This window comes from Lissotriton vulgaris, unplaced genomic scaffold, assembly GCF_964263255.1.
Source record: "Lissotriton vulgaris unplaced genomic scaffold, aLisVul1.2 SCAFFOLD_2039, whole genome shotgun sequence".
NCBI lineage: Eukaryota > Metazoa > Chordata > Amphibia > Caudata > Salamandridae > Lissotriton > Lissotriton vulgaris.
The window spans coordinates 357044-373337 of NW_028255611.1; the positions used below are offsets into that span (position 1 = coordinate 357044).

Sequence of the window (16294 nt, forward strand, 5' to 3'; positions counted from 1 at the left end):
GAAACTACTTTCTACAAAAGGAACTCTCGACTTCTTCTCAAGATTTCTCCCTTGTGACTAAGGAGTAGTCACCCTGTAGGCACCATCTAAGAACACTGCGGGTGGCTGCACGTCCTTCCTCCGGAATCCGACTGACCAGCACGACGAGACCCGGCTTCCCTGGCACCTCTGACCTCTACCTACCTCTACAGCTAAGCTGAGAACCGTAGGTGCGACGAGACCTCGAGGGACCGGCCATCATCAGAACTGCACGACTTCTATCCAGCACGACCGCCGAGGGATCCTCGAGTGAGTGCTTTGGGGTCCGAGAAGCCCCGACCATGAGCAGCTCCAGCACCGAAGTCCAGCCCCCCAGCATCCACGAGATCTGCGTGGGGCCCTTCTGCTCTTTGCTGCTCACCGCGTTGTCCAGGTCACTTGCCCGTTGGCTACTGGCCCGTTTGACGACGAACTTCGACACTTCTGCCGCTGGTCTGGTTGCTCCAGGCTGGCCCTTGCTCCCCTCCAACAGAGGAGCACCCCGGACCCTCCTGGTCCACTCCAGACGCCATCTTAGGTCCACCGTGTGGGCTTGCATTTGCCAAGACTTGTTGCCCCAATCCTGGGTCCAGCGACGTCGCAGCATCAACCATCGTGGGACAGCTCGCACCTCCATCCTGGTCGCCGACAACGCCTCCTGGTCCTTGAGACTGCAGAGCCCAGCGTCGCCCACAAACCTGGCCGAGGAGACTTCGTCCGGTGCCATCCTGGTGCCCACACAATCACTGGCTAGTGATTAAGAACTTGGTCCCCTCTGCTTTCAGGCGTCATCCATCTTCGATCCAGGCTTGGATCACTTCGAACTTCAACACTGGTCGCCTGCCAGCAACTTCTTTCTTCAGGCTCCATAGACTGCAACGAGGATACCCCAACGTCTTTCCAGACCTATGCATCCGCAGCCCCGGGGCTAGGTAATGCAAATGCTACTTACCAGTATGCATCTGTTCTTGGCATGTAGGGCTGCTGACATTCATATCTGTGCATAGATCGCCACCTAGTGTTGGGTCCGGATGATTGCACATTGTTGTCCTGGAAGAGTCTTCGAAGTATCACGAGATAGGTGGCTCCTCCCCTGGACTACAGTGCGCATGGGCATCGCCTCCATCCCCAGATTGTTTTTAGCCATTGGCAGAGATGGAGTGAAGAATGTGAGTGATGACCATGCTATGAGCATATGTATATATATGAATGAATACTGCAGCTGCTACAGGCGCCGGGGAGGAGGGTGGGCGATATGAATGTCAGCAGCCCTACATGCCAAGAACAGATGCATACTGGTAAGTAGCATTTGCAGTTCGAGGCATGTGGGCTGCTGAATTCATATCTGTGCATAGAATACATAGCAGTCCCTCCATTATCGGCGGCCGCCCGTGCCAGCTGCAGCAGTCTGAAAAAGTGTTTTTAGAACAGCTTGACCAACAGCTGCCTGCTGTTTGGAATGCACGTCTACACAGTAGTGCTTAGTGAAAGTATGTGTGGTAGACCATGTGGCTGCTCTACAGATATCTTCTAAGGGAATGTTACCTAGGAAAGCCATAGAGGCCCCCAACTTCCTGGTGGAGTGGGCCCTCGGTGGGATAGTGAGGGTGCGTTTAGCTTTAGCGTAACAGATCTGAATGCACTTTACTATCCACCTAGCAATCCCTGCTTTTGAGATAGCGTTTCCCTTGTGGTGTGTGGCAAAAGCAACAAAAAGCTGCTTGGTTTTGCGAAAATCTTTTGTCCCGTCTACATAATACATCAAGGCCCTCTTAACATCAAGGGTGTGGAGCATGCGCTCCGACAGTGTCTCCGGGTTTTGGAAAAATACCGGCAATTCGATTGTCTGGTTTAAGTGGAATTGGGATACCACTTTGGGTAGGAATTTAGGGTTAGTGCGGAGCACCACCCTATTAGCATGTACCTGGAAGTAAGGTTCTTGGATGGTGAGCGCCTGCAGCTCACTAACCCTCCGTAGCGATGTAATTGCTACTAAGAACGCAACCTTCCAAGTCAGAAACTGAAGCTCACAAGAGTGCAGTGGCTCAAAGGGAGGACCCATCAGCCTCGTAAGAACCACGTTGAGGTTCCATTCTGGAGCTGGTGGGGTCCTTGGTGGAATGACCCTTTTGAGTCCTTCCAGAAAGGCCTTGAAAGCAGGGACCTTAAAGAGTGACAGGTGCTGCCTATTCTGGAGGTATGCTGCCATAGCAGACAGGTGAATGCGGATGGAAGAGTATGCCAGATTGCATTGGTACAGGTGGAACAGGTAACAAATGATGTTTTGAATGGAAGCATCTAGCGGGTCAATATCGTGGTTGACACAGTAGATGACAAACCTCTTCCATTTAGCCGCATAACAAGCTCTAGTAGTGGGCTTCCTTGCCTCCCGAATGATGTTCATGCAATCGGGAGGTAGATTGAGGTAGCCAAACTCTAGGACTTCAGGAGCCAGATCGCCAGGTTGAGCTGTTGCGGATCTGGGTGCTGAATGTCGCCATGGCTCTGCGTCAGAAGGCTGGGAGTGAGATGAAGCCTTTGATGCGGTACCACGGAGAGTTCCAGAAACGTGGTGTACCACGGTTGGCGAGCCCACGTTGGAGCAACCAGGATGAGAGTCATAGAGTGCTGCCTGAGCTTGCGTGCCACCAGCGGTATCAGAGGTGCTGGGGGAAAAGCGTACGCAAATTTGCCTGACCAGTTCATCCACATCGCATTGCCCTGTGATTGCGGGTGTGGGAACCTGGCGGCGAAGCTTTGGCATTTTGCGTTCTCCTTTGTGGCGAACAGGTCTATCTCTGGATGACCCCACCTTTGGAAGTACGGTTGGAGTACTGATGGATGTATCTTCCACTCGTGCATCTGATGGCTGTGCCTGCTGAGCAGATCCGCCATTTGATTGTCCTTGCCCGGGAGATGCTCTGCCATGAGGAAGATGTTCCTCTGAATGGCCCACTTCCACATGCTCTGAGCCAGATGAGACAGCTGTGGAGAGTGTGTACCTCCCTGCTTCTGGATGTAGTACATGGCCGTCATGTTGTCCGTCCGGATCAACACGACTTTGTCGCACAGATGTACTTTGAACGCCTTCAAGGCCATGAAGATTGCCATCAGTTCCAACACACTGATGTGCATCTTCCTTGGCTGTAGTGTCCATAGTCCCTGCACAGTGTAATGGAGTACATGCGATCCCCATCCCTGGAGAGAGGCGTCCGTCGTCAGGATAATCTGTGGGACAGGCTCTTGGAATGGTCGGCCCTTGCAAAGGTTGTGTGGATTCCACCAATGCAGAGAGTTGTATGCCCGACCGCTCACCAACACTAGGTCTGTCAGTTGCCCATGAGCCTGAGTCCGCTGACGTGCAAGGCACTCCTGAAGCGGACGCATATGTAGTCTCACGTGCGGGACAATGGAGATGCAGGAGGCCATCATGCCTATCAACTGCATGAACACCTTCGCTGGAAGCGAGTGTTGGGGTCTGAATCGTTGGATCAGCACCTGGATACTGGCGATTCTCACTGAATTTGGCTGCGCGGTGGCTGCCAGAGTGTTGATTGTCGCGCCCAGGTACTGTCGCACGTGGGCGGGCTGGAGATGGGACTTTGGGTAGTTCAGAGAGAATCCCAGATCGTGCAGGAGATGAATGGTGCATGACACGTGGTCGACGCACTGCTGTTCTGTCCTTGCTTGAATGAGCCAGTCGTCCAGGTAGGGAAAGACGTGGACGTGCTGGCGACGGAGATGCGCTGCCACAGTCGCTAGGCACTTGGTAAACACTCTCGGTGCCGTGGTGACCCCGAACGGCAGAACCTTGAACTGGTAATGCTGGTCTAAGATCGTGAATCTGAGATACTTCCTGTGGGAAGGATGCAGGGGGATATGAAAATAGGCATCTTTCAGATCCAGCGTAGCCAGGAAGTCCCCCTGTTGAAGCAGGGGAAGCACCTGCTGCAACGTGAGCATATGGAAGTGCTCCGAGAGGATGTACCAGTTCAGGGGCCTGAGGTCTAGGATCGGCCTGAGGGATCCGTCCTTCTTGGGAATCAGAAAATACAGGGAGTAAACCCCTGTTCCCCGCTCTTGCAATGGAACGAGCTCTATCGCCCCTTTTTGCAGCATGACTAGAACTTCTTGCTGCAACAAGGTCAAGTGCTCGCCTGACATAGGACGGCTCCTTGGGGGTATGTCCGGTGGAATGGACGTAAGCTCTAGACAGTACCCGTACTGGATAATAGACCTCACCCACCTGTCCGTGGTGATGGACTTCCACGCCGGCAGGAACTGCTGGAGTCTCCCCCCGACCGGTGTTGTATGGTCGGGGGGCAGTGACAAGACGTCACTGTTTGTTGGTGGTGGTGGACCTGGAGCTATTGTTTCCACGTCCCCTGCCCTTGACATTATTGCCTCTGTAGCCACCTCGACCCTTGTTGTTATACGAGGCTTGGGTGTTACTTTTGTAATATTGGGTTGACTGGGACGCCTGTCCCCTTGAGGTGCCTCTGGAGTTTGAGCGGCGAAAGGAACCACTCCGAAACTGCTGACTTTGTAGAGCCCCCATAGACTTGGCAGTTTCCGTATCTTTTTTCATTTTCTCCAGTGTGGCATCCACCTCAGGGCCAAACAGGTGGTCAGGATTCACTGTTTGATTGAGGATCGTAGTTTGGATGTCGGGTTTGAACCCCGAAATTCTAAGCCAGGCATGGCGTCGAAGCAGCACACTGGTATTGATAGCCCTGGAGGCTGTGTCTGCCACATCCAGTGCACATTTGATGGATGCATTCGTAATGAGTTTACCCTCCTGAATGAGCATCTCTCCCGCCTCCTTGTATTGGTCAGGCAAGTGTTGCAGTATGGCCTCTAATGTGTCATAATGGGCCCTATCATAACGTGCAAGTAATGCTTGGGTGTTAGATATTCTCCAGATATTAGCTGCCTGTGCAGCAATTCGTTTGCCTGAGGCCTCAAAGATCTTGGACTCTTTGTCTGGGGGAGGAGCGTCACCAGTAGTTTGAGAGTTCGCCCTCTTCCGAGCGTTGGAAACAACCAAGGAGTCCAATGGCAAGTGCCCCTTGATATATGTAGGATCCGTGGGCGCTGCCTTATATTTCCTGTCGATGCGAGGGTTGACCACACGCGCTCGGGTGGGCTCCTTGAAAACCTCCGTTGCATGTTTCAGCACCCCCTTAAGCATTGGTAGTGTTTTGACAGACTTTTCGGCTACCGAGAAGGTGTCGAACAAGAAGTCCACATCCACGGGGTCCGAGTGCAGCTCGACGTCGTGGTTAGCAGCAGCTCTCTCTATCAGAGCATTGAAGGCCGCCGAGTCCTCAGACGGGGACGTCTTGGCCGCGAAAAGTTGAGTGTCCTGACCCGACTGCGGGTCCTCCGTGTCGCCTTCGGCGGACCACGGTACGTGCTCCTCCTCCGGATCCGAGTACGCCGGATAGTTGTACTCGTCACCTTCCTCGTCCGCATCGGCTGCAGCGGAATGCGTCGGCGAGTGTCCTAGGGTTTGCGGGGACACAGGTTCCACCAAAGCCGGAGAGTCCTCGGAGTCCCTTTTGTTTTTGAGAGGAATCTTAAAGGGTTCCAACGTCGGCTCCGTCGTGATCTTCCGTTTGAGGAGCGACAGTTTTCCGGTGTTGGCGTCGATTATTACCGCACGACGTTCCTCTTCCGCAAGCGGCTGGAGACGCAGCTTCGACACCGCCAAGGCAGCCTTCGGCGTTAACGCCTCCCTCGAGGGTCCGCCCTGTTTCGGTGCGAAGGCCTTCGGCGCCGACTTGGGCGGCAGGGTGAAACGGATAGGCGTTTGCTCCCTCGCAGGCTTAGGCGTCAGCTTAGGCGCACTAGTGTCCTGTGCGGGAACCACACTGGCCTTTCGAATCCGCTGCAAGGATTCCGCTACCTTCTTTGTCCAGGCCGGAGAGGGCTGGGCCGGTTCGAGCGACCCCTCATCTCCGAGAGCCTGTTCGCCGGCAGGCACCGTCTTCGGGGCCGACGCCCCATGCCTATGCGCGTCGTCGCCCTGACGCTTCTTCGAAGCAGTCTTCGGGTCCGCGACCCCTTTCGGCGCCGACGCAGCCGCGTCGGAGGACTTCGCCTTCGGCGCCGACCCCGAGGGCTTCGGGTCGGCCATCTTGGCGTGGCTCTTCAAGTCGGCCATTTTGGTTTTCTTGGAAGTTGACACCTCCAGAACCTTCTTCACCTGCGCCACTTTCACTTTCGGTTTCGCATCCGAGGATGCGTGACCAGTTGGCTTCACTTTCGTTTTCTTCGACGTAAGTGATGGTTCATAAGTGTCCGTGAACGGGCCCGGAGGCGGGGACGTAGGACTCATAGTTAGATCTTGGGTAAGGCCCGAAGGCGATCCCTCGACCTGGGTCGTATGAAGGGGAACAACCCCTGAGTCAGGGTGGGGATGCTCTTCCTCCGAGCTATCTCCCATCGTGGTAAAAGCCTGATCGTCGTCCCCTACCTCGTCGGTGACTTCGTCAAAGTTCTCCTCACCCGCGTCGTAGGCCTCTCCCTCGGATGCGGGATTAGAGTCCGAACCTTGCACGTCGTCTTCTCCCTCGACATATATTCTTGGAAAATGTCGTCAGGCGGGGGCGCCGTGGCCGATAACCTAGCCTGGAGCCTATTGGCCCGACGAATCTTTAAAGTCTTCTTGCTCCTGAATTTCGAACACGCCATGCAGGTGTCCTCGCGGTGATCCGGCGACAAGCAGGTATTGCACACCGGGTGCACGTCGAGGTGCGAGTATTTAGAGTGACACAACGGGCACTTCTTAAACGGAGTTCGCTCCATAGCAAGAGTGTAGTACAGGCCCGACCGCGCCGAAAGCACGTGGAAGGGCAGCAAGAGATCGGAGCTGAGAGTCAGAAAGAAACCCGTACGCAACTATACCGACGCCCAGCCTAAAGACCTTTTGGTCTCGAGTAGAAGTTGAACAACTATCGGTTCCGACAGAGGGAACTGAAACACATCCAAACCCAATGGCGGAAAAAAAACAATCTGGGGATGGAGGCGATGCCCATGCGCACTGTAGTCCAGGGGAGGAGCCACCTATCTTGTGATACTTCGAAGACTCTTCCAGGACAACAATGTGCAATCATCCGGACCCAACACTAGGTGGCGATCTATGCACAGATATGAATTCAGCAGCCCACATGCCTCGAACCTTCGGCATTTCGGTGCCCCAGCATAGCCTCACTATCCAAGGGTCCAGATCCTTTTTCGTTTCAGCTCTACCTAGTCGGGTTCGCCCGAGAACACTAACTTTGTAAATTCTAGCATCCATAGACTTTGTCCCGCATCCCACGTGAGAGTGCACACTCTGCACCCGAGTCCCCTAGGCCTCCTGCTAGTAATCTGAAGGTTCAGTAGGACAGTCCTAGCGATTCCAAACCCTATGAGATTAGTACTTCCCTGCTAGTAATTTCGCATTCCACTTTTAGAGTATATGGTTTTTTGTGCCCCTCGGGCATTTGTGTAAATTGTGCAACTTATAGTATTTTCGTAAGAGTTTTGTTGTGTGCTTAGTACCCTGTCCTCATAAAGAGTACAGGGCTGTTGTGATCTAAATAAATACACTGTTTATTTTCATAACACCTGTGTGGTGTCCTTTCACTTGGTGTTCAAGGGGTATATATGATGGTATAACAGCTGGCTTAACACGTCCTCTAGAGTTTAGCCCGAAGACTGCTCGTATCCATGCTACTAGGATAGCTGGTCTATAAGGTTGACTTACAACCAATCATCAATAAGGGTTGTTTGGACTGATACAAAGTGCTCACTAGAATAGTGAACATTATAGATCAGGCCAACTTCTCACAGTGAGTAACACAGTTTTCAGTTCCAGGTAATTGATGTGTCTGACCACATCCGCTGGTGCCCACAGACCACTCACTCTGAGCCTGTTCATGTGTGCGCCCCATCCCTTCTGGGATTCGTCTGTGGTGATGGTCACTGTTGGGTTTGGTGGAGTTCGAGGCTTCCCTATTGTAATGTTCTCCTTGGTCCACCACCTCATCTCTTCCTGCACTTCGTGCGTTACAACCACTAGATCCTCCCAACTTCCTGTAGCTTGTGACCATTGTTGTTGCAGCCATTATTGGAGTGGCCTCATGTGTAGGCATACATTGGGGACCAGGTGTATGCATGACGCCATCATCCCCATGATCTTGCTCGCTGTCCTCACTGTCAGAGCTTGCCCCTTCTTGTAGTGCCGTGTCTCCCTTAGTAGGCCGAGTGTCCTCTTTTCGCTGGGTAACACCCTGCATTGAATTGTGTTGATCTGAGCCCCAAGGAAGATCTTCACCTGCTCCGGCTCCATTGATGATTTTCCCCAGTGTATGGAGAATCCCAGGTCCAGCAGCGTTTTTGTGACTCGCTGAGCATTTTCTTCGCATGTTTTGCGAGAGTTCGCCTTTATCAGCCAATCGTCGAGGTAGGGGTACACGTGGATCCCCTCTCTTCACAGATGTGCGGCCACTGCTGCGAGGCATTTTGTGAACACCCTTGGAGCGGACTTTAGACCGAATGCCAGGGTTGTGAATTGGTGGTGATCCTGGTTTACTGTGAATCTTAGCATGTGCTTGTGCTGCCTGTTCACTGGTATGTGCAGGTATGCATCTTTGAGGTCCACGGTGGACATGAAATCCCTGTCTCTTATTTGTGGGATGACCTCCTGTAGGGACGTCATCTTGAATTTTTGAGTCTTTATATGTTTGTTTAGGAAGCGTAGGTCCAGGATGGGTCGTAGGCCTATGTCCACTTTTGGTACCAGGAAGTAGTTGGAGTACACTCCCCTGTTCCTTTCTCTGAATGGGACCGGTTTTATGGCTTCCTTCCGGAGGAGCTCCTGAGCTTCTTCTCGGAGCAGCGTTAGCTCACTTCCCGAGTGCTCTTTTTTCTTTGGTCTTCTGCTTGGCGGCCTCTTTTCCAACTCTATGCAGTATCCGAACTGATGTGTCCACTTGTCTGTGGTTATTTTTCTCCATTCCTGGAGGAAAAATCTTACTCTGCCACCCACTGGTGTTACATGTTCTTTTGTGTCTTGTCCGTGTAACCCTCTCCCCTTTGCTTTTTTGTGCTCTTCCCTCGGAGGGTTCGAGTGGGTGAGCACCTTTTCCCATTGTGCAGTCACTTAGAGGGGGGTTGCTCACTGCCTCTTCTTCTCTGGCCTCGCCCGTTTCCTCTCCCGCGAAAGGACTGGCCCCTGTTCTGGCAGTGCCAGGTCTGCTTCGGCTGGCCCTGCGGGCCCGGATTGTCACCCTGTTGACCTTGGTGGAACACCTGGTGCGATGTTCCCGTCTGGTTACCACCTCTTCCGTTTGGCCTCCTTGCCGGAGTGCCTCTTCTCATCCCTCTGAATTGCAGGGCCCCCATGGACCTTGCGGTCTAGTTATCCTTCTTCTGTTGGGTGAGCTTCTCATCAACCGGGGCGTCGAACAGCGATTCTCCATTGAATGGAGTGTTCAGGATGCTGTTCTGAACCTCTGTCTTGAAGCCTGAGATCTTGAGCCAGGCTTGCCTTCTCTCTGTGATCCCTATAGCCATCAGTCTGCTGGAGGTTTCTGCTCCGTCCAAAGCGGTCTTCAGGCACGAGTTTGCGATATTTTTTCCCTCTTCCACAAGGTGTGTGGCTCTCTGCTGGAATTGCTCTGGAAGGTGTTTGAGCAATTGCCCCACCTCGTCCCAATGTTGATATTGGTGCCTGTTTAAGAGGGCATTGGAGTTTGCCATCCGCCAGTGCATTGCAGCGTTTCTTTCGATTTTTCTGCATGTCAGGTACATCCTCCTGCTCTCCTTGTCAGGTGGTGGCCAGATGTTGTCGGGACGTTGGCCCTTCTCTTTGCCGTTGCAGCGATAATGGAGTCTGCTGTGACGGACCCTTTGATGTAGGGAGGGTCCTGGGAGGAGAACTTGTACTTCTTCTCCGTCACACCAAGGACGGCTCCTTGAACGCTTCCTTCCCTTGGTCCATGACACTCTTCAGCATGGGCAGGAACTGGCTTCTTGTCTGCGTGGGGAGTAAGGTTTCCAGCAAGAAATCTGCTTTAGGCTGCTCTTCCTCCAATTTAACCCCATAAGCTGCTGCTGCCTTCTTGATGACCTCATTGTAAGCCCCAATGTCATCTGGCGGCGAAGGCCTCGAGGGATATGTCTCCACAGCCTCCTCCGGGTTTTCGGCATCGATGTCCTGCCAGTCCAGGTCTTGAGCTGTCGAGGATCAAGAGTTGTAGCTCGAACGCTGATCCCCATATTTCCCCTCTGTGTAATAGAGGTCTTCCTCTTCTCCCTGCTCCGAGGGCTCTGGAGTTTTCGGCGGCTCTTCGGCGTCAAACTCCTCGTGCTCCTCTACCTCGGCGACGGCCGTCGCGGGCTTCGAGGGGATCCTGTAGCTTCTCATCTTTTCTTCGAAGTCTTTCTTCCTCTGGAGGATGTTCTCCATCTCGGCCTTGAGCCTTCTTTTCTTCCTCTCCATCTGCGCTGCATGCTCGGCGTCGAGCGTTTCGGCCGCCCTCTTCAACGTCGAAGTGGTTTTCGGCTCCTCCCTCGAAGTCGAGGTTCCTCTTTCGGGGACCTGCTTCGACGACCTTGGCTTTTCGCCGGTCTTCGCCGTCTGGGAATCCTTTTTGAAGGATCCGCTGGGCTGTTTTTCGGAGGATGCAGCTTCGGTCGTCTAGGTTTTCGGCGCTGGTGCTCCCTTCGAGGCTCTAGACTCTGATTTTCGAGTCTGCCTCAGGCCTTCGAGGCCCTGTCGAGGGTTTCGGGGTCGTAGACTCTCCTGCCTTGTCTGATGTTTTCTTATCGGTCTCTGCGACCGTGGAGACATCTGGACCTTCGGCGATGTTGTCCTCGTCGTCGGTGGAAGGGCCCAGTTCGTACAGCGATGGTGCCTGGCCCTTGCCCTGCATCATGTGGTAAGCTATCCTCTGCTTCTCTGAATTCTGAGTGTCTTCGGTGTGAAGACGGAGCAGGCGTTGCAGTCCTTGCTCCCGTGGTCGACTGGCAGACAGAGGTTGCAGACCAGGTGCTGGCCCTTCTGCGCGTACTTGTGGTGGCAGTTACGGCAGAATTTAAAGGGTGTATTGTCCATTACTGCGCTTAGGGGGCCCCTTGTGCGTGCATTCCCCACCGGACGTCGAAGATCTCGAGTTACTTCTCCTTCGTCGTCCCGGCTTTGATGGTCTTCTTATCCTAGTCTTCTCAAGTCCTTTTCTGTAGAAAATTGGCCTTATCTTCTTCTTTTCTCCTCCAAAACTTCTGGAGCTTCACGCGACGATCCAGACCCAACGGCGGAAAAAAGAATCTGAAGATGGCGCCCAAGGGTGGGAGCTTCCGCAGGAAGCATGACGACGTCACGGAAGGTACACCAAATGGTGGGACGTCGACGCACACCTGGGCTACGAGAAAAAAAAAAAAAAAAAAGAAGAGCAAAACGACTACGATTCCGGACCCAACCACCAGATTGCGGAATATGCACAGCATAGTGAATCCAGAAAGATTCACGCTGCAAAACTCACAGTTCTCATACCGTCCAAGCAAAAGCCGTAACATTTCTGAAGAATAGATTGTTCAGTGATAATACACACACTCTGCTATGTACTAGAAAACTCAAAACTCTCAAAAACCCCGACAGTTACAATCTTACTTGACGAGGAAAAAGCGTTCGACAAAGTTGATTTGAACTATTTAAAAATTGGTACTGGAGAAGTTCAATCTAAGTGAGTCCCTTATTCAAATGATAATTTAACTATACCACAACCTGACAGCTAGGGTAATAGTGGAGGGCTTCATATAGAATACATTTCCCTTGAAACCAGAAAAGGGTACACCCCTCTTGCCGCCTCTATTCCTCTTAGCTTTAGAATGCTTTTTACACCCCCTTCGTGGAAATGAAAGGAATATCAGGAGTATCATTTGGTAAACATAACATAAAATTAGATGAATACGTAGATATGTTAATTACCACCGAGGGCAGTCCCTCCTCTAGTTCCATGTTAATTACATCAACCCAAGAACTTGCGGAGATCTCAGGCTGCACTCTCAATAGGGATAAATCCAAAGATAAACTGCCTAATAATATAGGAAATAAGGATATCCTTGGCGACTCAGGCCTCACATGGCAAACAGGCTGTATTAAATATTTCTTATGGCACAAGATGAGAGAGTAGCACTAAAAAAACAGACTTTTGAAAAGTAAAAGTGGCACAGGACTCCCTAACTTTAGGAACTACCAAACTGAGTATTTATTCAAACAAGGCACTAACTGGTTTCTTAAAAATGCAGATTATATACTTGTCTCTGTAAATTTGGAAACATCAATCCTAAACAACAAACTTATTAGCGCAAACCTAACAATGCACAACCCCCATCTTCTACACTTCAAATATATCATGGATAATACCAAGAGACTGCCACTCGAAAATACAGATTTTTTAATTCTAGCCCTGTCATCCATTTGGCTCATTCCCAAAATTAAACTTGGTCAACCCGTTCTATGGTCCGAATGGAAAGAAAAAGGGATAAACCTGGTCAAAGACATCTTTGATGATAACCTCCCACTTCCCTTCTCCGTGTTACATTCTTGCTTCAGATTAGATAACCTGTAGTTTTACAAATTCTTGAGATTAAACGACCAGATATCAATAGGAACATCGCTGAAAAGTAACCCCTCACTCCCGACTCATCAAAAATGTGTACAAAGGGGGACATATTGTATCCAAGGTGTACAAGTTACTCCTATCTAAATCCCACAGAACCAAAACTCCTAATGAGCATAAATGGGAAGCACAGCCATCTAAAAGTAACCTACTGTTTGACTGGGACTGTATATATACATCCACCCTCTCAAATAAGATATCACCAATGCACTCTCAAACCAAATAAGTGTTCGTCGATAGATACTAATGGACACTAGAAAGGCTCCATAAACGTAATCTTGCACAAGGCTCTAAATGTTTGAACTGCAATGACCAAGTAGGTGGCCTGGCTCACATGCCCTTTTATGGTCCAATCCTCCAGACTTACTGGGATAACATCTTTGCATTTATCAAAACACTTTACATATTACTCCCACACACAAATTCTCATATATACTTCACGGACTGCTAGGTCCTCAAAAAATGAGCCAGATAGGGATCTACAATAGCTAATTTTAACTCTTGCTTGCAAGCTCATTCTCACCATCTGGAAGAACTTCACCATAATTTTATTCCACAAGTGGCGCGAATGGCTCACATTCCTAAGAGGTGCGGACATCTCTCTACAGCGCACCACTTGGCGCCAGTCCCACAGACCCATGTGGAACTCACTTGATGTCTCCACAATCCACTTTGAACCTCCATAAACCCAAACACCTCTTACTGATGCCAGACTTGTATATCCTTGGACAAACGTGACCCCGGCTGCCCCATACCTACGGCCTCCACTAGCGAAATTCAATTAATTAACAATACCTCATCCATAACCACTTGCCACTGGTAATGACCGCACTGACTAGTCCTAGTGTTGACTGTTTGTTCTGCTGTGCATATAAATAACATGAAGATGGTTCCCTAAGCGAAATCAATAGATCTCACCTAAGGTTTACTTATCCAATCGCGTACAATACTGTCCAAATTTGTCAATTCATGTTCAGCATGTTTTCCATTTGAAATATGACATTACTAATGTGAACATTATGCAGTCTGTACCCCACCCTTCTTGCATTCTGTACCCATTTTCACTGTGCCTCTCCAGATTGACTGTACCAATGAAATGCAATTAAAAACGCCAAGCACCACCTATTGCCTTATATTCCGTTTTCTAACTGTCCCTGTTTGGATTACGCACATAAAAGTTAATAAAAAATAGTTTAAATCCAAAAGTAATACCGAATTCCTAATTGTGATTCGGAGAGGAACACAATTAGGAAATCAGTACTTTTAATGTTCGTACTTCTAGCCCTTATACTCCCTGTGCCGAAGAAATAAAGATGACCTTGCGCCATTTAACTGGTGCTCATGTAAAGCGTTCCAATAACTTCAGGCCAAGTTTGCGCGATAAAAGAACACAAAATGCTAGATGGTGGATTGACTAGTGGTTGTAAAACAGTAAAATGGTCATCATAACGGAGGCTTTTACTAATTTGCAGTTTACAAAGGGCCAGCTTCCTGACAAAACTAAAACTAAGGATAAAACAACAAGTTGTTTGAGTCAGAATCCAATAAGACACTTACATCTTGATTTTTTGGAGATTCGGTGGTCTTTTTCTTTATCCTGCTTTTCTACACCTGGAGAATCTGGAACTTCATCTTCAATCCCTTCGTCAGACTCCACTGTCTGTATCATTAAAGAAAAACATTAATTCTGAGTTACTGATATAAAGCTAACAGCAAATTGTGATTTATGTGGGAAAAATACATTTGGAGAGTAGTAAAAGCCATTGTTTTGTATGCGATTTTTATTTTCTTTACGTTCAGGCCCAATATAACAACACTGTCAAACAAAATTTATCGGTAAAGGAAGAAATAGCTAGGCTTTGCATGTAGTACTTTGTTCAATCTCTCTTACTTCTTGCATGAACCTCACAGCAAAGCGCCCTTGAGCTTACACCTCACCCTGATCTGTTCTTCAATTTAATAATGGTAAAAGGATTTCAAGTCCAGAGCCATGGCATTGAAACAGCAGATCCATCCCCCTCCCAGAACTTGGCTTCATGTAGCCCCTCCTCTGAAAATACTTTTGCATAATCCTAAAATGTTCCTGCAACTTCAGCATAAACCCTGTCCTTCCTCCCAAGATGTCCTTTGTCCCAAGCCTTCAACTATAGCTTCACAAAGGACAGTGTTGCTTCACATACATTTCAAGGACAGTGTGAAGAGAGCTGCTGGGAAGGGTTGAGCGGTGGAGAGGGGATTTCACCAACATAATAGCAGATTACTGTACAACCACTAGACCCAGGGTACAATGACAGCAGTTGCTTAAAATATCTTGCTTCTCTAAAAGCTGCCCTCAACTCCGCAGCATATCTGATCTCTTGTCAAAATAAACTATGACATTACACAACTTACCCTCATCATTGTCTCTACTGATACACCCTCTAAAGCCCATATGAGCTTTGGATTATCATTTACAAAGGAATCTACAGAAGCCTCCACCTACGACAAACCCACAGCAGTCAAAGATCTCTCGCTGGACATACTGTGAAAAAAAAAAAAAAATCTGGGTCCTCAAAGACCATGAAATCACCAAACACAATAAATCCCTGCTTTTCCCCAACCTTCTTTATTGCAACGAAATTCTTAGACCTCTTGCCTCTTCAACACCAATCTCACAATCAAAATCTCAGTTTAGAATCTCGGATATTCCTCAGGTAGTGGTAAGGCTTATTTATTATATAATCAATCAACCAATCAATCAATCATTTCATTTATAGAGCGTGCTACTCACCAGTGAGGGTCTCAAGGCGCTGAAGGGAGGGGGGAGATGCTGCTACTGCTCGAATAGCCAGGTCTTGAGGTGCTTCCTGAAGGTGAGGTGGTCCTGGGTCGTTCGTAGGTGGGCGGGGAGGGAGTTCCATGTCTTGGCGGCCAGGTAGGAGAAAGATCTTCCTCCGGTGGTGGTTCTGCGAATTCGTGGGACGGTGGCGAGGGCGAGGCTGGCGGAGTGGAGCTGCCGGGTCGGAGTGTAGAAGGAGAGGCGGTTGTTGAGGTATTCGGGCCCATGTTGTGGAGCGCTTTGTGTGCGTGGGTGAGGAGCCTGAACGTGATCCTTTTGCTAACGGGGAGCCAGTGCATGTTTCACAGGTGGGCAGATATGTGGCTGTGGCGAGGGATGTCGAGGATGAGTCGTGCGGAGGCGTTCTGTATGCGCAGAAGTTGTTTCTGAAGTTTGGCTGTGGTTCCTGCGTATAGGGCATTCCCGTAGTCCAGTCGGCTGGTGACGAGGGCCTGGGTGACCGTCTTTCTGGTTTCTGTGGGGATCCACTGGAAGATTTTTCGGAGCATGAGCAGGGTGTTGAAGCATGAGGATGAGATGGCGTTGACTTGTTTGGTCATTGAGAGTGAGGAGTCCAGGATGAATCCTAGGTTGCGTGCGTGGTCCGTGGGTGTCGGTGCGGTGCCCAATGCTGTGGGCCACCAGGAGTCGTCCCAGGCGGATGGGGAATGTCCGAGGATGAGGACCTCCGTCTTGTCTGAGTTCAGTTTCAGACGACTGAGCTTCATCCATTCCGCGACGTCTCATTCCTTCCTGAAGGTTTGTTTTGGCGGTGGCTGGGTCC

General features: G+C 50.3%; 1 protein-coding gene across 1 annotated transcript in view; it reads right to left on the bottom strand.

Annotated features, from left to right (window-relative positions):
- LOC147659061 (rho GTPase-activating protein 12-like) overlaps positions 1-16294 on the bottom strand; it is a gene marked incomplete at its 5' end in the record, with an annotated part of 189075 nt that overhangs the window by 87999 nt on the left and 84782 nt on the right. The window contains one exon of the mRNA XM_086951998.1: positions 14250-14352. Within this exon, the coding sequence (XP_086808124.1) occupies positions 14250-14352 (103 nt within the window). The remainder of the gene's footprint in view (positions 1-14249; positions 14353-16294) is intronic.